This window comes from Sebastes umbrosus, chromosome 11 (assembly GCF_015220745.1).
Source record: "Sebastes umbrosus isolate fSebUmb1 chromosome 11, fSebUmb1.pri, whole genome shotgun sequence".
NCBI lineage: Eukaryota > Metazoa > Chordata > Actinopteri > Perciformes > Sebastidae > Sebastes > Sebastes umbrosus.
Window position 1 is genome coordinate 22,089,746 of NC_051279.1, and position 22,074 is coordinate 22,111,819.

Sequence of the window (22,074 nt, forward strand, 5' to 3'; positions counted from 1 at the left end):
CATTCTGTTATGTGTAAGACAACATCAGGCTTGACTTAAACATTGCTTTCCTAACTTTGTAAAACAAATCGTAACAAATAAATACATAGATATAAATGTACTGAATTCTTATTATTACCGCGTTGTTTTTTGCACATTGATCTCTCATGTAGTAACTGCACAGTGATCGTTGTGTTATTGCATTGCTTATGACAAAGCTTTTTACACTAACCCGGTCTGTAAACTGGGATAGTGGATGGGAAATATTGTCATGTACAGGTTCAAAAGCAACTCAACAGTATAGGATACCACAAGCTCAATGGATAAAGCCTTCCTTCACTACTAGGATGTAAACATATGATATGTTTGGGTTTTTGGCCACCAGAGTGTGCTCTTGTCTAAACCTTGTTTATAGCTTCCTCTGCTGGGATAATGAATCACTCCTCCCATCCTTAGAGACCTAGGAAACACTCGTCTGATCGATAAAAGTATTGCTGAAAAACAATCAATCAGCCACACTGAAGGCACAGACGACCTTGTAATAAACCATGCATGAACAAAAGAATTAGATTGTGAGTAAAAAACAAACGCTTTTTCCTCTTTTTTTCCCTCAAGTGCAGACTTCCTCCTCCTCGACACAAATAACTTCCACATGGTGTCATATTTTCCTGGGGTGTGGACTCAGTAGTCTGTTTGTTGAATGTCTCAAATATCCCACGTGCATAATAGCAGCAGTAGGGAGGGATGGGCACGCACCCAACAGACAAATATGCACAAGAGAAACCACATGTCAAAAATCAGTATGAAAACTACTATTTTTTTTATTAATTTCTATAAGTTCACCAATTTAAACAGCCTGACTGTGATTTGATGCAAAAAAAGTGAAGGTATCAAAAACACAAACTATTTTTTTCAGTTAAATAATCAACAATTATTTTTATTCCAACAAGAGCAGTAAAGAATGCTTAGAAAACACAACAGTATAACATTTAGCCTACTCAGTAACTAGGTACATTTACTCAAGTACTGTACTTAAGTACAATTTTGAAGTACTTGCACTCTACTTGAGTATTTCCATGTTCTGCTACTTTCTACTTCTACTCCTCCTCTACATCTCAGAGGGAAATATTGTACTTTTTACTCCACTACATTGATTTAATAACTTTAGTTACTTTACAGATTCAGATTATTAAAGGGACTGTTTGTAACTTTTTACACGTATAAATCTACCAGGTCGGGATCCCATGCGCGCTCGCGGGTGGCAACGCTGTTCAGACCGCTCCTCTGCCTGCTTGCCTTCACTCACACAACGCGCGCATTCTCGCGCCACCTCACGTGCATGCGCGCACACTACACACTGCAGAAGAGTTAGCTTAGCTCTGAGAATATCTAGTGAATGTACAGGGGACGTTTGTGCAGAAATAAATGCTGCAGCTCCTCCGGACCAACAGAGGTTTCCCGTGTCTTATGAAGTGACAGGGCTCCGCAGCGAGTAACGTTATCGTCTCCGACCGGGTGCTGGTGTCTCCCCGCGGGCGCGCTTGGAGACGATAACGTTTCTCTTCCTGCTTCAGCCTCGGCACTTACCCGCTTTTCCTGCTTCAGCCCCGGAGGCTGAAGCAGGAAAAGCCAACACTAGGATCAGCATTGATTCATGGAGAGACCTTCGTCTGGTCAGCTAACATTACTGCCAAGCAGCTGAAATACAGAGTGATATTGTGGTTTTAGCTGACGTGTGTCGCCTCACTGTTTTAAGCGATGCTCGTTCAGGTATATTTAGAGCGAGCGAGCGCGAGCCCGACGCTGACTTTCGTTGATTTAACGGCCACAGGTGTCGCTGTTAACAAGCATTTCTGAAAGTTACAAACAGTCCCTTTAACTGCAAAGTAGTAATGTGTTTTTTGATACCTTCACTTTTTTTTTTTTGCATTAAATCATACCGGGATGTTTGCTGAAATTGATTGGATGTGGCACAGCCCCACCAAGAAAAAATCCCACCAGCCGCCTGCTGCTGTAGTTTATATATCATGAATGCAGCTGACTGTTATATACTGTCCCTATAACGTTACTGGATGTGCGCAAGTGTGGCGGTGACGTCAGAGTTACGCACGGAGCGACGCAGCGCTGCTATTGGAACATATTTTGGTCTCTGCTGGACGCTGACGTGCTCTCCTCCTCCTCCTCCTCTTCCTCCTCCTCCTCCTCCTCCTCCTCCACCTCGATCACTCCATCCTGCACAGCCAGCCAGAGGTTACACCAGTCGGGATTACGCTCGCAAATATGTGATTTTCTTTTGTGTACAAATACTAACAGGCTAGTTTAGGTTGTTTTGAGGTTGCGCGCGGCTATCTAGTGTGTTGTCAAGGAGCAGTTAAGTGTGTCGTCAAGGAGCAGCTTAGTCGGTTGTCAAGGTTTCTGGTGGAGGTTGTCGGACGGGACAGCAGCGGAGCATCGACTTGAGGTGCGTCCGATGACATGATAAGTTGATTTTTGGACAGCTGCTGGCATCTTTTTACTACTTTTTGTTTCCCAGAAATGCGCGTAAACCCTTTATGAACCAGCATGTTGTTAAATAATGTGTCGTTGTTATTGTGAGGCCCGTGTTTTTGCCCTTAAATAACCCGAGCTGCTGCCTCCACACTGAGGATGATGTGTGGTGTGCTATCATGCGGTCGAGTGTCTCAAATGATAGCTTCATAAAGCAGCATGTTGTATGTTTAAAGGTCTCATAGTATATTCATTTTCCAGGTTCATACATGTATTTTAATGTCCAGTGTTCTTTCAGACCCATTATCGGACAGATGGAGCAGGAGAAAGAGAGAGAGGATGGTCTTTTTATGATGCTATGGTGGCCTGTAGACACACTGGGGACAGAAAAGACATGGAAAAGTGCATTTCTGCATAATAGGTGACCTTTAAGATGTTGTTCTTGTCCTCCACTCTTCTCCTATCAGGTCCCCTGTGTGTGTACTCCTCTCTATCCCAGCGATATGCTGCCCTGCCTGCGGAGAGTCCTGCAGCCCGCCCTCTCTCTGAGAGCCGGGTCTGGGTTGGCCACAGCCGGACTCAGCAAGCACCAAACGCCCGCCCCATCCCGGTTCTCCTCGGAGCCTCCTCCTCCTCTCTCCATGGTGGTGCAGCAGCGGTGTCACCTGGGCACACACCCGCAGAAGGACTCCGTGGAGCCCCTCGACTCTCCCAGAGGAGCCAAGGATTTTATTTATACTCTGCATCCGACTGAGAGGACCTGTCTGCTGCGGGAGCTGCACAGGTTCGAGTCCATAGCCATAGCTCAAGGTAGGTGGTGATGTGCTACAGTACAGCATCATGTCTTTTTATATTAAGTGGCAATACAGTACAAACATGATTTTTTAATTTGTATAATTTGGATAGTCTTTAATACAACATGTCAGATTATCTCCTATTCGTTGTCAGAAAATTCTCCATTGAAATCATTTATAATTGATGATACATGGGTTTTGCATCATAGTCATCATCAACTGCAGGTCATAGATCTATTATGCATCCCTGGATATTACATGTAATGGCAAGCAGTTAAAGCAGCAGTGGGTAGAATTGGAGCAAATATGATTAAAAAAAGTCTTTTTTTATAAAACGGTCACTATATATATATGGTAATACAGTTCGGCCATCATTTTGAATTTTTAAGCCATACAAGTAATGGATATAGTCTTTAATACAACATAGTATTCTTTATTAGAAAATGCTTTATTGAAATACTTTATAATTGATGCGTTTTGTGTCATAGTCATCCACTGCAGGTCATAGATCTATTATCCATCCCTGCAGTTTAAGCATCAGTAGGTAGAATTAGAGCAAATATGATTTTAAAAAGTTATTTTTATACGTTCACTATATCCTGACAGTAGTGCACGAGACAGGTGCAGAAGTCTAGTTTTCTCTTAGAATTACAATATGCTGAAAGGTTATAATGGAATTTTTGCCCAGTGATGTCAAAAATATTCTGCCTACTGCAGGTTTAACTCTGGGGTTACAGTAGATATTCACCTATCAGTGTAATCACCATGCAGTTCCAGGCTGCAGCATCAGGGGACCAAACTGTAATAAGACGCAGTAACCTGTAATGTGGTTAAGATTATAATGTTGGCAACATCACCGCTTTGATTTTAATCTCCTGATGGGTTATCAGGCTCTGGTTAAAGGCTTAGCTTTTCTAAAACATCTTACCATAGTTCAACAGAGAAGGACAGCTAATCCCCGTGTGCTGATTTGCAGCCGACCCAGATCTCTGACCTCTGACCTCCCTGAGAGAAAAGAGCATCTATTGGCAGCGATCAATACAGCGTGTCACCACATTACTGTAACTCTTATTCCACAAGCACTCACTCACACAGTATTTCAGTATAGGGAGCAGTAGACTAGTATCCCTGTTTCAATACAGCATCAGAGTGTTTCCAAAAGTAAAGCATTAGTTGTGTTTCATAAACATCAAGAATGATATCATGAAACTAGAGGAGGAGCACGGTGGATGTCCCTAAGACGCAGAGATAAAGAAGGAAGTGGGTCGATCAATACTAAGACGAGAGAATTATAGAGGGAGGGAACGAGGAAGGACATGAGTGATGAAGAAGATGATCTGCAGTACATGAGGTTCTCTCCGGTAGTGTGCTGCTCTGAGCTCCTGTCATCCTTTTTTATTGCTCTCTTAACTGAACTGAAAAGTGGTTTCTCGTAACAACACATAACCATTTTGGGAGCTTGATCAATGCTCCTTTCACGTTGTCAGTGAAAATATTGATAGAAATATTAGATCCATTGCACTGAGAAATGTGGATAAAAGATGAAGCACTGTCGCCACTGTAAGTAGTTTCAGCTCGTTTACTGTAGTGTCTCATGATAGACAAATGATTCCCATCTTGTGGGACGCCCTGCAGGGTAGCTTCAAATATCTCAGAAGACTTGAATTCAAAATAATCCCTAAAGTCTCTCAATTCCACTGCACCAACAATTAGACTTTTCTTATCCTGCTGGTTCACTAAACTAACAGACTGCTGGACTCTCAGTATACACTGTATAGCAGGCTCCTTTAAACCATATAGCATCAGACTGCTGAATGTTGAACATGCATGCATCAGCTGCTATGAATAGTGTTATGTGAGAACTGTTTCCTCAGTATATGAGACTCTGAATGACAATTAGCGACGACGTGCGCAAATCACAGCCCAGAGTGTGATTGTTAATATACGTATGCCCCTGACATTAAGGTTTGAAAAGTTTCATGTTTGCTCGGTTTACAGTTTAAGAATTCAGTTGTTCTGCTTTTTCACTTTTTTACCTCGCCAAAGGAGGTTTTTGGGAGGAAAAAACACAAGCAAATGTTCCATAATTGTTTTCTACGAGCGCCATAACAATTCACTCTCTATACGATCCTGCATATAAAACATAAATATAACGGGGGGGAAGGGAAGCACACTGCTGTCAGCTACAGTACGTGTGATGGTATTGATTCTTCACATGATTGATTGGGTCACAGCATGTCAGTCACTTCTCTCCATGTACGTCAAAACAGCCTAGTGATGCTTCAGCTGACTGACTTCAGCAACTTTAGTGGTTATAATGTTAATTTTGGCAGTTAATAATGCTAATAGTGGTGATTACACAGATGGTAGCAATGACAGTGAAGACAATGACAATGATTGTTAATCGTGCTTGACGGTGTCCTCTAACAGTTGAATAAACAGTGGTGTTTTATTGACAAGTCCAACTAAAATTGCTCCGCTCATTGCACGGAGGATATTAACTTAAACTTAAGTACCTCTCCCTTCCTCATTCCCACAGACTCTGGGGAATTGACGGAGAGAATTGTAGCCGGTCATCATTACGAGGCTTTTCAATAGGATTCTCCACGCTCAGCGCTCCTAATAGTACATCATTATTTTGCTGTCGGGATGTGGCTGATTGCATCCTGACCTCACCACATGCTGCAAGCCTTCTCTGTGCAATACCAACACCGAGCAAACAGTGCCAAATCCCTCATGAATATCAGAGAACATCATGCTTCTTTAAAAAGCATGACGGTGTGTGGCATGAAAATTGAGAGATGTGATATTTTGAGCCAGATTTAGATCTTCCATCCCCTCCTGTGAAATGCACCAGAGGGCTATAAGTGGTTGATTCACAACTTCATATGTTTTAGGATTCAAAAACCACCACAAACTGTCAACCAAAGTTGAGAGAATACTGTGAACTAGAGGTGACTATATACAGAGGACAGCTCCTCTCCTCTGCTCTGCTGTCACCTCTGGGGCCGGCCCTGGCTGAAGCTCCTCACCTTCACGTTATAAAAACCCTCAGGCATTGTCTTACCTGCTGTATGCGCGGGGCTGCAGACTAGCTGAATCAGTGATTGCTGAACCGGTCGACACACTCTCTCACCGACTCGTCGGCTGAGAGATTGATTTTTTTAGACAGGCTCATCAACATCCATCATCGTTCCACCCAGAGGCTGCAGGACACCTGAAACAAAGCCCTTATTATCCTGACGTTTATATATGCAGGTTTGCTGAACGGTGAGGAAAGTGGATGTGTATCGTTGTACTGGGCAGTTCTCAGGGTTAATGTAGTCCACTGCAGTATGTTCACGCTTGTTGTGGTCACGTTTACTGAATGAATTCACCTTCATTCTTGATTGATTGTGCTTTTAAATATAAGTTACATCTTACTTCACCAGATGCCTGCCTAAACATTTAGTCAGTTAACTTCCTACTTCCATTTTTTCCACAGTTGCTTATTTACACATCCTGCAGACACAGAGCAACATTAGCATTCGTTTCGAGTTGTATTTCTGGTCGTCTTGATTTCTTGCTGAATATAAGTCCAATATTCTCCTCGTATCTCTGTTTTTGGTCACCACCAACTCCTGATCAGCAGAAGTATCTGGCTCTTTAACTGCTAAATGCTCATTATGTTCACCAGCTAGTTGCTAACTTTGTCTTTCTGCCATTTGCTGCTGGCCAGGTAGCATACAGTCTGTTTATCAGAGTTGTATTTGCTGAAAACAGCTGACTGCTGCAGCTGGAAACTAGTTGATCATCCAGAACTATAAAGTTGTGGGCTGTAAAATCAAAACACTGAGTTGAAAGATGCTAAAATACTCCGTAGAGCGAAGGAGAACTGCAGCGTCGGTATGAAATTGAATTTATGGGGGGTCATTTGTCATTACATCTGATCCATTGTGAATAGAGTGTGCTGTAAACACGGTATTGGTGGATCAGAGAGTGGAAAGAGAGAAGGAAATCCATCATAAGTCAGTGCAATGTAAGGCAAACTGAGGGCTGGTGAGCTGTTGATTGTTTTTTGTCTTTTCCAGTTTCCAGTTTCCAGTTTCCAGTTTCCAGTTTCCGTGTCCACATTTTTCACAGTTTAAAAACGTTTTAAACTTTATTCTTTAGTGGCAGAGGGTAACAGCCAAGATACTCCCAAGGACTGGATGTGTGTTTGAGTGGGGACAAGAGAAAGGGTCAGGAAGAAGCAAGTTGTAGTGAAGGTCGTACAGTACACAAGTACATTCACCTTACTGGGGGAGATTTAGGGTCCATTTAAGAGGTTTGAGGACCTTTTGTACCAGTAGAGATGTCCGGTTCTCTGAGAAGTAAGAGGAGAGAAGGCAAAGTTTGAAGAAAGAAAGAAAGTAAGTTAGAAGACAGAGGTAAGATGGGATATAGTAAACAGACGGGAAGAGAAAGGATGGAGGGGAGGGAAGTAAAAAAAGAGGGAGCTAACTCTAATAATCAAGACTGGTGCACAGTGACTCAGACAGAATATCGATACCAATTTAGTTTGACTCAATCCAGAAAGAAATGCGCTCATGACATCAACAAAATTTGATGATTAAAAGGTGTTTCAAACACAATGAATTAAGACCCATCAGGGACATTTTGTGATTTACTTTCATGACAGTTTGGAAGAGTAAAACTCACCCTAAAGCACACCTGGAAAGCCTTTTACATTTGTGACCTACAGCACAGTTAAAGTGTGGATCTTGATGACCCATTGTCATGTTTTAGATCTCAGTAATTACACTGTCAGAGACCAGCTTAGTGATTATTACACAGTCCGTTGCACTGCAAAGAAATATAAATATTTAAATTATTAAGTTAGTAGGAATTAGATAATGCTCTAGTGATTCTCATTGTGAGAGTAGAATAAAGAGAGCAAGAGAGAGGGTGGAAATAAACGGGCCTCGCTGTAACTATGATGAAGAGGATATTATCTTCAGATCCATTTTCATCCAATTACATTTATTTCGTTCCACCCAAAGTATAAATGTTGAAATCAAGCATGATAACTGTAGAAAATGGGACTGTGATATACTGTATATGTGGATGTTTAAATGTTAGTTGAAATATTAGTTAAAATTATACTATATTATTATATTATATATTATTATATATATTATATTATTATAATTAAGTTGCTGAAGGACACATTCTGTCACATAATCTGAAAATCTGGTCACAAAAGCAAAAAATGTTGCATTATGCATAATGCATGCAACATACAGTATATTTCCATATTAAGTTATCTTATCCCTTTACAAAAAGATCCTCCTTAAATTCTTATAAGACGGACAAAAGTGCAGATAAATGAAGCAAAGAAAGGAGAGATGCAGCAGATAGATGAATGAATAAGCGACCAGAGATCCTTCTGCTCCATCTGTGATGATCATCATCTACTGAGTGACTCAGTGACATCCACTACACTAACACGGCTTTCCCACAGGCCTGCTGGTGAAAAATGAAAACGTGAGAGGAGGCAAAATAGAAGCAATTTCCCTTCATGGCTCAGAGGATGGAGAGGTAGTGCCGGGGGGAAGTTAATTGGAGACACAAAAGAGGAGAAAGATCAGCGAGAGGAAGAGGGATGTCTGGATGTTCTTGACTTTGCTTTGTTTTTCACCTCAGTGACCCATGAGGCTGCAGTACAGAACCAATCCCGTCTACATTTGCCTTAAAGTTTAAAATTTGTCTTCATTTTAATCTCTTCTTGAACCATGACATGATTCAGCAGGTTTGGTGAATCCAGGATCAAAGCTTTCATCCTCTTTCCTCAGGTTTGTCTATTTCGTAGGGAGGCCTAATATTTTCTGTGCTCAATGCATTGCTTTCATGGTGATATTATACTCCACCTTTTATGTTGAAAGGAGAAGCCATATATTATCCTCTCTCACCGCCTTTCAGATTATAGCGTTCTTGCGGACAAAGGAGCGCACCTTTTCATTTCTCTCTGCTGCCTCAGCTCATGCAGTCTTATTGGCATGCTAATTCACATACACTGCTGCATAATGGCAGTCCGTGGTGGCATTTCACCTGCTGTGACCCATACACAGCAGGTGACACAAGACACTTTCTTCAGTCTGCTATGAAAAAAGAAAGTAGAGGCATCAGCACTGTGAAACATTTGCAAATTGCAGTGTCATGCTGCAGCCATCATGCTGTTGCTTGACTTTCTAAAAAAGCAACAGTGATTCTCGCTGAATTAGTTGAGTTAATAAAATGCCAGACACTCTGCTCTATTTCCATTCAGTGGACATTGTTGCTGTGACATTTGTCTGGTGATTTGTGTACAGAAAACACATCATTCATCACCCAGACTGTAATAACACGCTGTGTATGTTTATTGTGTGCAATTTGCTGTTGATCACAGAGCTGCAGGCATTAATAACTAATCAGTCTCAGTGTGCCAGAGAAGTTCTAAACTGCAGTGGGTGCTGGACACCCAAACCATTAAGTGATAAATAAGCAGAGTGATGATGATGATGGGGGACTTTTTCCCTTTTACGGGCCCTGTGTGTAGGAGTTCGTGGGGGTTTATTGGCCGAAATGGAATATAATATTAAGTATGTTTCATTAGTGTATAATCACCTGCAACTAAGAATCGTTGTGTTTTCATTAGCTTGGAATGAGCTGGTTATATCTACATAGGGAGCGGGTCCTCTTCACGGAGTCGGCCATGTTGCTCCGCTTTGTTTCTACAGTAGCCCAGAATGGACAAACCAAACACTGGCTCTAGAGAGGCTTTTTGTGTTTTTACACTACTTAAAGGCCACCGTAGTTTTCTGACATGTTTGGAAATGGAGGGGGTGAGCGGAAGGGTATTCAGGGTCGTGTTTAGAAGGTAACCCTTAAACTGCGATATCTGGCAAAAACTTGAAAAACTTGAGATCAATGCCTAATCTTAAACATCTTGCAAGAGTTGCAAGTTGCACCGCTAGATGCCACTAAATCCTACACACTGCTCCTTTAAAGGATATCTTTTTTATGAGCACAAGTGGGACCCAAAGGCAGGACACAGAAAGGGTGGTGTTGGTAAGAAGAGAGTTTTTATTATAACAGAGGATCAGGATGACAGGCTGATGACTGGGAATGGGGATAGGAGGAATAGAGATGATGGAGACCGGGGCTGGCGTGAGCGGGGAATGAGGGACAAGCCTGAAGCATCAGTAGCTTTGAAGCTAGTCGATTGCTGGCAAGCTGGCAGGGAGACGAGCAGGAGGACAGACAGGCGGGTGATGATCCTGGGACACAGGAGAAACAGGTTAGTAATACAAAAAAACGATTCAAGCTGATGAGAGGAAGGTGAGCTGACTTTACCTTTTACAACAATAACAGTGGCAGATTTACCTTTACAAATACTTGATCAAAAATTGTCCTTGGTGTGGGGCAGTAGTAGACAAAAGCAGACTTCCAATTTCTACACAGCGACTGTTGATTTAGCCAGCTGAAATGATGGTGTCTTCAAATGGGGTCGTGTTTACCGTGTTCATGAGAATAGTCCATATGAACGCACCCCTCTTGTTTTATTCACGACCTTGTGAGTGGAACGTTTCTGAAAGCTCCGAGTTATGACGTGTTTTTGTTAGGAGAGTATGACACTTTTTTTAGATGGACAACAATAAAGTTACTTTTCCTTTGAGTTTTTGAAAGAGAATACATCAAGGTTAACTGAAAAAAAAATATCATTATATATGGAGCCCAGTATGTCAGATTGTCCTCCAGCTGACAATCTGGCACCAATTAAAAATGCATGATTCAGAAGATATGGACGTTTAGAGGAAATCTGCTGCATATGGCTCTTCTTTCTTGTGAAACTTAGACAGATGGATCAAGGCATGAATCAGATTACACAGGCACCACAGAAGCCCAGGTAATATTATTATGCACAGCAGGATGTGTTTGATATTCAAGGTGGTGTTTGTTTGTGTGAGCTTGCCCGTTCGATCATCAGGTCATGATCTTCTTGAGATGCGTTAAAGACTCGTGACCTCTAAAGCAAACACACACACACTCACTTTTTGTCACCTGCAAACTGTCTTCTCTTTCATTTCCTTTGCTCTGTCGTCTCCTCACTCGCTGTCTTTTTCCTTTCATCTCTCCCACTCTCTTTCTGTTCCTCCCTTTCACACTTCTATGAGATGTACCACAACACATTACACGTCCCCGTTTTCTCCTTCGTTTGTACCTCGGCCCCCAGAGGCTTCTGTAACTGACCTCGCTACACAGTCACCATGGCTGCTGATAGCGCTGCAGTCCCACAAGACTGAAGTCAGCACTTCATCGTAGATATTAAGGCTTATATTTCTCTCAAGGTCTGCATTTTCTGCTTTGTTTGTAATAGGTTTACTTTGGGAAAATATTAAGTTGTTTACCTGGCTGGCAAATTGACTTTAGCTGCTTTGTTGACTGGCCTGTCACAAAGACATACATAATAGAGTGCTACAAGTATGATGTATTTTTGTAAGCCAACCAGGAAGTTAGCATCTCCCTGGTTCCCTCGACGGAAAGCCAATGAAATTTTTCCATTAGGTTTTGGATTATTGCAGAAAATAAGCTCTGTTATGATTCTTACACGTTTTGTTCAGCAAGATAATCTTCACAAATGAACACTTAGCCGTCTCACTTAGCCGTCTCATTTAGCCGCCTTTTTTAAGACACATTAAGGCTTCAAAATTCAGGAGTGGGATATTTACTGCCGTATTTTATTTCGTACAACAAAACTTTAAAATCTCTTCAGCTTGTGTTAACCACAGACCTTATTTCAGGCATCTAACTAAAAACCCATTAAAAAAAAACCATTGACTTCCAGACGAGGGAACCGGAAGTGCTAAAATGCGAACTCATTCCTGGGTTTTAGGACTCATTCCTCCACCAATCTATAGAAGTTGCATAGAAAGGACTTATATTAGTAAATGTTAATTCTTGTTAGCAGCTTGTTAGTTTCTTATTTGCACATCCAGCGGTTACGGAGTCTAATATTGAAATTAAATGCTCCACTCCTGTATGTTCACTATAGCTTAACTTTTTATGAGTGCTGTTTGGAATTTCACAATTTTTTTCTTTCCTGATTCAACCTTTTTGAAGTTTGAATTTAGGCGAGTCATGCTTTGAGTTTGCTAAGGTCAACTCCATATACTGCAAGAGTGGGTGTGCGCCTCTAACTGATGAAATCCTGGTTTGTGCTGTACTGTACCAGCGTGGTTTCCAATTTTCCAATTTGTAAAACAGAATGTGCTGACCCAAGTCCCTGGCTTATTCAGCAAGTACAGTACAACAAGTAGCTTACTGGCTGTATGGTTAACAATGGAGACTGGAAAAGATCTCTCACATGGCTCAAACCACCTGGAAATGTTACTGCATTTATTGCATATGTTGTGAAGAAGCTGAAAGATGCAGTTTAATCTCAGCTTTCTCTCAGCTCCTGCCACTCTACCTGCTGCTGTTTCTCAGCTGAGACAGATTCAATATAGTTTGTGCCACCGTGGCACTTGTTTAAGCAATTTTTCCCTGCGCTTGCTGATATGTGCAGTAACCTGCAGCGTGCTGGTATACGGCCAAATAGAGTGCTGCCAACCATGACAGTGTAAAGTTGTCCCACACTAAACAGAAGCAATAAAAGAGAATCAGGAAGATGGCCTGTGCGCACCTGCAGAGGTTCTAATCAGCTAAAATAAGTGAAAACACCTGTGCATGTTTTTGCGTGAGTACCATTGGTGAGTAGGGGTGTTAATTCTAGCAATTTGATGATTAATTCACATTTAGGTGGCCAGATGCGAGCAATTAACTGCAGTTAACCTGCATGGATGATAGAAAAGCAGTTTCACCTTTGTTGGCAGCATTGAGAACCATTACTGTGAATGAGAGAGGGTTGCTGCAGGATTTGGATCCGCTGGCAACAAAAATGTGGTGAGCGTTTACTGTAGTATAGGTGGAATCTGTCAGTCTGTATCACCATCATCATCATGGGAATACATTTTATGTGTAAAAATATGGTGTTATTATGATGATATGTTATTATTGGTCTTAATTCATGTAAAATACATGGTCTCCCAGGAACTATAGCTCTCTGTGTGTTGCCAGAAACCGCTGGGGAAGTCATTGTTAACTGCCTTTAGTGTTTGAGGCTCTCTGAGTTATTTTAGGCAGCCCCATTGCTCAATTAGAAAAATGTCTCTTTTTCTCGTCTTTTCTTTCCATTGTTGTTATACTGGCTGGGTGCCGAGGAGAGGAAACGAGGCTACTTTCTTCTTTTCCTCCTGTCGCTTGCGGTAAGGAATTGTGGTCTGTTTCAGTGTTTTGTTTCACCGCTGCCTTAATTGGCACTTGGGGAATAGACGGGTGTATATATTTGTCTACCTGCCATATAGAGTTCACTGAACTCACAGGAGGGGAAACTAGTTTGCTGAAATCCAACTACACTGTTAGGCTTCAGTTGGAGTGATGTCATGCCCCAGTGCTTTATATTTCCTCCTCACAGGTATACTGACTGATTAATTCGGCATCTACTGGGAGCATACTTATTATTTTCCCCTCAGCAGACCGAGTATTTTTAGTTGGGATGTGACCTTTAGAAGTCCTCCAGTATACCTGTAAGGGGTTGGTAAAGGGGAGCAGATAAACAGAGATAAATAAGCTTTCCTCCAAATGAGTGTCATAAGCTTAAGGTGGACTCAATCATTTTGTCTAAACTACATTAGAATAGTTACATCAGTGATTCTCAAAGTGGGGTCAGGGGACCCCCAGTGGTCCGTAGCAATCTGTCAGGGGGTCCGCAAAATAATTTGCTATAAATTATCAAATTGTGTTGTATCATTAAAAAGTTCATATCTACAGATGGGGTCCATTTGCACCAATAAAACCAAGCATATTGTGTCCATTACTCCCACCCATGTTAGTTTGGGCCAATAGAAACTCTGATATGATTGACACACAGCAATAAGTTTATTATTTTTAAGTTGAAGCACTGAAAGTCAGCTTTAGACAGGTAGATTTAAATATTTGGCTTTATTAGGACTATGTCGGTCTTGCTACTGTTCATTTCATACATAGCAGCAGTCTGCTGTTAAGAAATAACAGACCGTAGAACGCCGTGATTGACCAATCAGAATTGAATATTCAATAACGCCGTGTAATAAATGGTATTAACATTCAATAATATTGAAAATTTCCCCGCTGTGGAACTAATAAAGTATTATCTCATCTTATCTTAGCCTGACTCAAATTGAAATGTATTTATTTTGTTACTCTGAAACAGGTCTGAAGTATTTAGGTTGAGCGTTTTAGAATACAAATGGCTCCCATGGCATCTAAGAGTACAAATGGGTCCCTGGCGCCAATAAATTTGAGAACCCCTGAGTTAGATCTAAGAGCATTTAATTGAGTATTGATTGTTTGTTAAGTTGTACTTTCTTAAATGTTTCCTGCATGTTATTTCTAAATCTCATCGCCAGTTCTAGAATAAATTAATTTCAACCCTCAAATTTCAAAACTTGCTGCTACAAAAACTTTTTTTCCTCCCACAAGTTTTGGTCTATTTCAATACTAATGATGGTCGCTGCCATCTTGACCCACATTCTGTGTGCTGTGAAATTTGCTCTTTCCCGTCTCATAAATCACAGGGGAATAGCGAGGTGCGGTTGATGAATCGCTCCAGCCTTCTATTGTTCCTGTTCTGCTGAACTCACACACATGCATGCATGCCTGGTCACACATATGCATGAGACAAAGTGCAGATAATCTGATTATGAGGTACACATGCTCATGCACTCACTCAACATGCCCCTTCAGACAACAGTCTGGGTTGCATCAAACCACTCTCGGATAATGAGAATCCCTTCTCTGTGTGAGGAGGTGTGCAACTCAAAAATCAATACAATCCTGAGGGGAAAACAATGATGTTTGTTAGTCTACACTTGCTAGATAAAGCCCAAGACACACACACTAACAGAGGCAATCACACACACACACACAAACTGCGGTGTACTGCTGCACAGTACTGTTATGAAAAATGCCCCTGCAAATGTTCTGGTTTCTATCACTGAATTTGCAGAAAATCGTATTGCCTCTATTTATCATTTCCATTGAAGCGACTGAATGGACCGACAGACATTTATTAATGATAACTGAGTTTTGCTGAGAGAGAACTTGGCCTTTTCAGTTCCTTCACAGACATATCTCCAATTTCCAAAAGTCTGTTCACACTCTTCACAATTTCATGCTGTAACGGCACAAAGAGACATTGTGTGGAATGAGCCAATCTGTCACGACAAAACAAAGACAGGAAAGTGTGACTTTTACCTCGCCTTGAAACAATCCCAGCTAAAGAGGAACTGTGTTTTAGTGGTTGCCTCCTCAAACACACAATTTCAGAGCAAGTAGTAGCTGCGGAGGGAATAAAACAACAAAGGGAAATTAATAATCTTGGGGTAAAACCAGTGGGCTACCTCCGGGTCTGTGAAGTGGAACCAATGCGGAAGTGCCTTAAAGTTGCATTCTTTTTAATAGCCAGCAGGGGGCAACTCCACTGGTTGCAAAAAGAAGAAATTACCTTACTTCTCACTTGATTTATTACCACAGTAAACATTGTAAACATAAGTTTATGGTCTCAATCACTCAAGTCTTCTTCAATACAGAATGATGTCCATTTAGTAAATTATGTTTTTTCTTGTAACCATCAGCTTGTTAAAGGACATTTGACCAGTTAACAGGTTTGTTAGTCTTAGATGTGCATAGTTAATGCTTTAGAGGATTGTTGTATCTGACTTGGCAACGAACACTTAAGATCTGAGCCGGAATATCGAGTTTTCTGTGTATCTGTAAACAGTCTTTTATCAGATGCCAGATGTGTGCTGTGCAGGTAATTCTGCAGTAGGAGGATACAAGATAAGAGATGGGTTGTTGAGAGGAATGAAACATGGCTGCTTTGGTATTTAATCATGCTCGTAGTTAGCTACTTATCACAGTCCATTAAATGTTTTCACCACTCCAGTCTGTTGGAATTGGATTCTCTTGAGACAGCGGCTCTGGGGGATTTAAGATACCACCATGCAATCAATACTTTGTACCAGAGGAGTTCTGGAGGCAATAGACAGCCATGGCAGCTATTGCAGCTCTAATAAATAGCTGGATGAAGCCCGCTGGATTGGGAGAGAGAAAATCTTCAAGGGACTCTGTTTCTCGGTAATGGGAGTTTTCATGTGACCAGTGATGAGACGGTGACTCAGCTGCATTTTCATTTGGCCTCGTTCTTTTTCAGTGATTGGAAAATATGGCAGGAACAGGCTTCTGATTTGATGTATTGCATTATTTATATCATATCAAAATGGGACAGATTAGAACAATTTATTAGACTGGTCACAGGCCTGTAGTTTAGCATTGTTCAACAGCGTACGACCAGCTGCTGTCTGGGAAATAGTTTAGTGAGTCAAAAACCTATGAAAAAACAAATGATCAACAGGCATTTCACCTCACTTTAACCACTGTATCTTCTGAGATCTACTTTTCATTGTAAAGCAAGTACATCGTTGTTTATACACAATATTTCTGCAGTTTTTATAACCTCAACTCTCGCTAGTTCCTTTTCAGTCTTGTAGAAAATCTCAATTTAAACAAATTTGGATGATAACAACATTTAACAATTTGTAACAGCACTAAGTTTGTGAATGAATTATCTGTTTAAGTCTTACAAGTTAACCCTAGCTTGGACCAGTGTTAAAATACAACCCTGAAGTTAAGACATTTATCATAGATGACTAGTTGTCATATCAATATGTAACCTTCCATCGTAAGCCCATTTGTACGGCGCATGTAAACATGTTCTAGTAGAAACCCAAAATACAAGTTGGCACAATAGGTCCTCTTTAAAAGTGCCAAATTGATAAGGGAAGGGGGGAAGAAGGTTCTTCCAACAACTGGAACGTTCAGTCTTGCCTGAAGTAAACAGATGTTTGTGACAGATTGAGACAGGACATCTTTGTTATGTGTTTCATTGGTTAGATTACATGAAACACTTTCACAGAAACTACAAGAACACACTGGAATGAGAAACTGAGAAAGGTCCATACTGTACATACAATACTATGGGCCCTGACACCACTACCCCTGCCTCAGTAGGCTAAATAACACATTTTATTCACATTTATGTGGGATTAATCCATCTGACAGTTTTTGGAGATCATTAGGAATCAACATGATAAAGAAAGAACTTCCTCAAAGATGGGCTACTGTTTTGTAAAGTCAGATCGAGGTTACAAAACATTTGTGGATCCATCCAGGTTCACTGTCGCTGTCAATCCCTACTATATTTACCAAAAGTGACTGACCATCCATTATTGTGGTTGATAAGACTGATTTTCACAGTAGAACATGCATGAAGAAAAGCAGTATAAGTAAAAGAAGAAAAAAAATTTGGGGGCCAAATTCTGTTTACAAACTTACCAAAAAGTTGCATATACTTATATTGAAAATTGACCTAAGTGGTACCACTGGTTAGTGAAGCCTTAAAGATCATATAACAACTGAGAACAATTCAGCATCAGCTGTTCAGAGGGAGGTTTCAGTGAGAAAAGTTGTGTGGGGATGCAGCCGTACACTGACAGCGTCGGCTCACAGATAAGCACAGGAGGATCATTGAAAGCCTTTAATTAAATCCTAGAACAACCCATGAATGAGTAATAAATGGAAATAAATGCGTTCTGATAATTAATTGCCGAAGCCATCCATCTACTGTGAGTAGGATCTTCATCTCTGTCAGTTTGTTCCTGTCTTGTAGCCGAGAGGATTTTCAAAAAAACCTGTGAAATGAGATAAAGCCTTTAACAATGCTCATGAGGGAATTGGAAAGAGACAGTATTTCATTATGCACAAGGTGCTGCAGAGGCTGGAGGCGTTTGGAGGCAGCGTGTAAGCACTGATGATGAACATAATGTTGGTGTGTGTACACCTCTGTGAATGTGTCATCAGTATTTTTACTCTCTTGCTATATGAAAGGGGCCCAACAGTTGTCTGTCGTTGTGTCGCAACATGAGACGAGGGTTGAACTGAGAACCGTAGCATGAAGCTTGTAATGTGACACTGAGTCCTGAAAGGAAAGGAGGAAGAGAGTAGGAGATGGAGATGGGTGGGGACAGCAGACAGGATGGAGGCAGATGTTGTTTTTTTATGTTACAGACTGAATTTAATTGTAATTTAGTTTATTATGAGGTGGATAGTTTTGCCAGTAAATTTATCTGTAAAGTGATTGCAATGTTAAAATGTATTTTAAGATGGAAAAAAAAAAACACAAAAATCATTTTACATAGTTCAATACAAGTTCAAGTTCAAAATTTCCCAGAGTCAATACTTGGCAGAGATATAGCTCTCCTTCCAGAAAGCAAATTTTTAATTTGCAGACTCAGAGGGAATAGTGCATTGGGGAATTGGATGTGTGAATGCATGCTTCTGTGTCTGGCTGTGGAGGCAGATTATGTTTGGTGAAATCTCCTCCAGTCTGGTTTACACCTGCAGTGGTGCAATAACACCTGTAAGTGATGAAGGAACATACTTCACCATGTAGACCAACATTTCCACTGACAAAACAAAATCAGGGAAATTTCCTTTCCTGTCTTCAGCCTTAATACCAAAGTATTTATCACTTGTTTTACGTCACAGTTCAGTGACTGTTGTTGTGTTAATGTGGCACATCCAGCCTGACACTTAGAGTTTTACTCTACAACCTCTCATCACAGATGGATGTTACAGCTCTTTAACTTCACGGTTTTTCCTTTTAACTTTAATGTCACAGTGTAGTAATTTTATTTTCATACATTGTGTCAGAAGATGTTAGAACTTTAAATCTGTTGACATGAAGGCAGGAAACAAATCTCTCTCACACGTTTGACCTCTTCCTCCCTTGTCACTATACACACACACACACACACACACACACACACACCAATATAATCAGTGTGCCCGCAGGGCTCCTCTGAGGCCTGATTGGCAGCATAATTATCATTTCCCAACGTCACATTTGTCCTCATCCTCATGTCTGGCAACAAGGGAGGTGCTCTTTGCTCCTCTCCCTCGCTCCCTTTCATCTCCTCTGACACATTGCTCAAATGTTCTCCCCTCTCTCCCCCCTCTTCCTACTTTTTCCTCTGTGTTTAAAAGGTCCTGACTGATGGCTGAGGCTCTGCCATTTAAGAACTGTCTGACATTTATCCTCACTCCATGGAAAAACCGGCCATAGGAGATTCAGATGCTTTAGAATAATTTTTTTCTTCATCTCTTCTTTTTCAGGCCAGCTGGAAGTCTCCCCACCTACTAAAGCAGAGTTAAGATACAGTAAGTAATCCTGGTGGATGTTTTAGAATGACTCTGTATGTGTTTCTACGTGTATTTTACCCTTTTAGTTTATATAGAGGAGTGGTTTAAGGAATACATTGATTTGAAAAATGCTTATTAATCTTGTAGCATGAGCGCCTAGATTGACATCCCTCATTTAACCGTCAATCCTCCAGGAAGATTAATGAAGATCATTCTTAATTAACGTTAATGAGCAGGTTATTATGGTTCATTGTTGGTCATTTGTTTCCGTGGTCTCCCCAAAGGAAAGGAAAAACGTACTGCATATGGAGCTGGCTAACCGGCTTATAAGTGTGTCATGAACAGATATGGTATTGTGATACAAATGAAGTTGAGAGAAGATGACGAGCTGTGAAATTCACTTTATGACACAAAGCACACAAAATTTAGCCATCACCATGTTTCCACCACAGTTAGCAGAGCACAACACACATACACAAATACCGTTAGCGAGAAAACAAACAGATATCAAGACTAAAGCTGGAGACACACCCACCCAACACCAGAGAACTAGCGGCGACGAAGGCCACCCGGTGCGTCACCTCATGTCCCCTTTGTTTTGGCCGACAAGTTGCACCAAAACGCATCGCAAAGACTACAGCCGACGGCCAGTCAGAACTAACTTCTGCGCCTGCGTGAGAGGAAATAACTCTCCACACCAGCAGGCAGCGGTAGTCTGTATTTGTCATTCAAAAAGGGAAACCTAAAGACCGAGGACTGTGTATATGCAAGCCGTTCCACGCCACTCTCACTCACCACTTAGCTTCATTCCAGATGGCCATGTCGTTACTAAATATCTGTGTATTGGAGTGATCGGATGAGATAAAGATGAAAAATGAGAAGAGCCTTCTGTGTTTTTCCTCTTGACTTTACTCGTTGTCTTGCTTTCCTCACGTCTGTTTCTCTTCTTGTGCACTGATGCGTTTAAGCTGAACAGCCAAAACCCTCCCCCCCTCCTGTACAATAACATGCTCTGTCTGGACAGCTAATGGCCTTTTATATAATATATTTATTGATTTGCTTCCGCTGATAGTATTCCTACAGTCCATAAACACATTAACTGATTTGAAATAAGAAAGATAAGAAACACACAAAGAAAATCAACACAAATTAGTTGAAGACACGGCTGAACTAGCACTTAAAGCAGAGAGGAAAAAGAGACAGGCCCAAAAGAAGATAACCAACTTAGATATTTACTTTAGATCATGTTATTGAAAGTGTATTTCACTTGGTGTTAAGATCAAATCTATAGAATATGTATTAGAGGTAATTTCTCACTACAAATGGAGGTTCATACACTCACACATATGTAATCCACCTGCACACACTCAGCTAAAAGCGTATGCAGGCATACTTCACTCTGCATTGCTCAGTTACTGACATGACCTCAGATTTCTCTCGTCCTGTTGAGAGGTTGAGAAGCCTGCTGGTTAACCCATTATAGTTCACATCAACTTGTGTTTGTTAAACATAAGAGAGGCAGACAAAGAGATCTTTGACTACAAACAGAAACAGAGACATGTGAGAAATCTCTCCTCAGAGTTTCTCTTGTGTTGAAATGCTGTTTTTCCTGCTTTGGCTCTGAACAAAAGAGAACACGGCCGAGTGAAACTTTAAAAAGAAACATCAACTCAGCCGGCTGTCACTGGAGCAACAGCGTCGAACACGACACTTGGGATTTTCCTCAAGACAGCGACGTCTTTGTGTTGTGTGTATTGTTGCCGTGCTTTGGGAGTTACATGTCATGTCTTTTCATTACTATAAAAACAGATCCATTCAACATTTGAGTCATAACACTCAGACCTAAATATCATGAAATAAGCTTGATAACTGATTTAGTGGAGAAACAATCTGTAAAACTTCTTCCTTTTTGCAGAGTGTGTGGATGCAATTTGGAGCTGAAATTTGCCAAACAAATAGTCTCAAGTCTGGTCTCATTCGTTCCACCGAATCAAAAAAGGAACCCTGTATCTCCCACAAAATTACTTTCCCATACAACTAAACTGCATAACCAAAATATGTTTTGAGGGAAAAGTATTTTCCTCCAGATTACGGTCACGGTTTTAAAGCGTTTCAAACACACGATTAACGTTGTAAATGGAAACAAAACAAAACGAAGACGCAACAAAACTACTTATTCAGGTTCAGGCAACAAAACTACTGGGTTAGGTTTAGTAAAAAAAAACATCACGGTTTGGCTTAAAATTGTTTAAAAAACAAATGAAAATGCAAGAAATGACTAAGTTTCACACGGGACACGAACAGCGGTCTAATGGGGGAAAGTCCGGTGTTTGTTGAACCCATCTGCCTCCCCTCCTGCCCACCAGTAGTGAACTCTCTCGCTTGTTATACCTGTTTTTTCAACATATTTTCATTCACTGTCGCTCAATATAATATGTCACCTGCTCTGCGCGTCGCTCGTTGTACTACGTCACTC

General features: G+C 41.0%; 1 protein-coding gene across 2 annotated transcripts in view; it reads left to right on the top strand.

Annotated features, from left to right (window-relative positions):
* The first annotated feature begins 2,125 nt into the window (after positions 1-2,125).
* Positions 2,126-22,074, top strand: part of LOC119497179 (transmembrane protein 65-like) — a 47,839-nt gene continuing 27,890 nt past the window's right edge. For both annotated transcript variants that reach the window (XR_005208882.1, XM_037785104.1), the window contains exons 1-3: positions 2,126-2,440; positions 2,934-3,276; positions 19,572-19,616. Coding sequence is in view for 1 of the 2 variants with exons in the window: in XM_037785104.1 (XP_037641032.1) it covers positions 2,970-3,276; positions 19,572-19,616 (352 nt within the window). In the remaining variant the exon portion in view is untranslated. The remainder of the gene's footprint in view (positions 2,441-2,933; positions 3,277-19,571; positions 19,617-22,074) is intronic.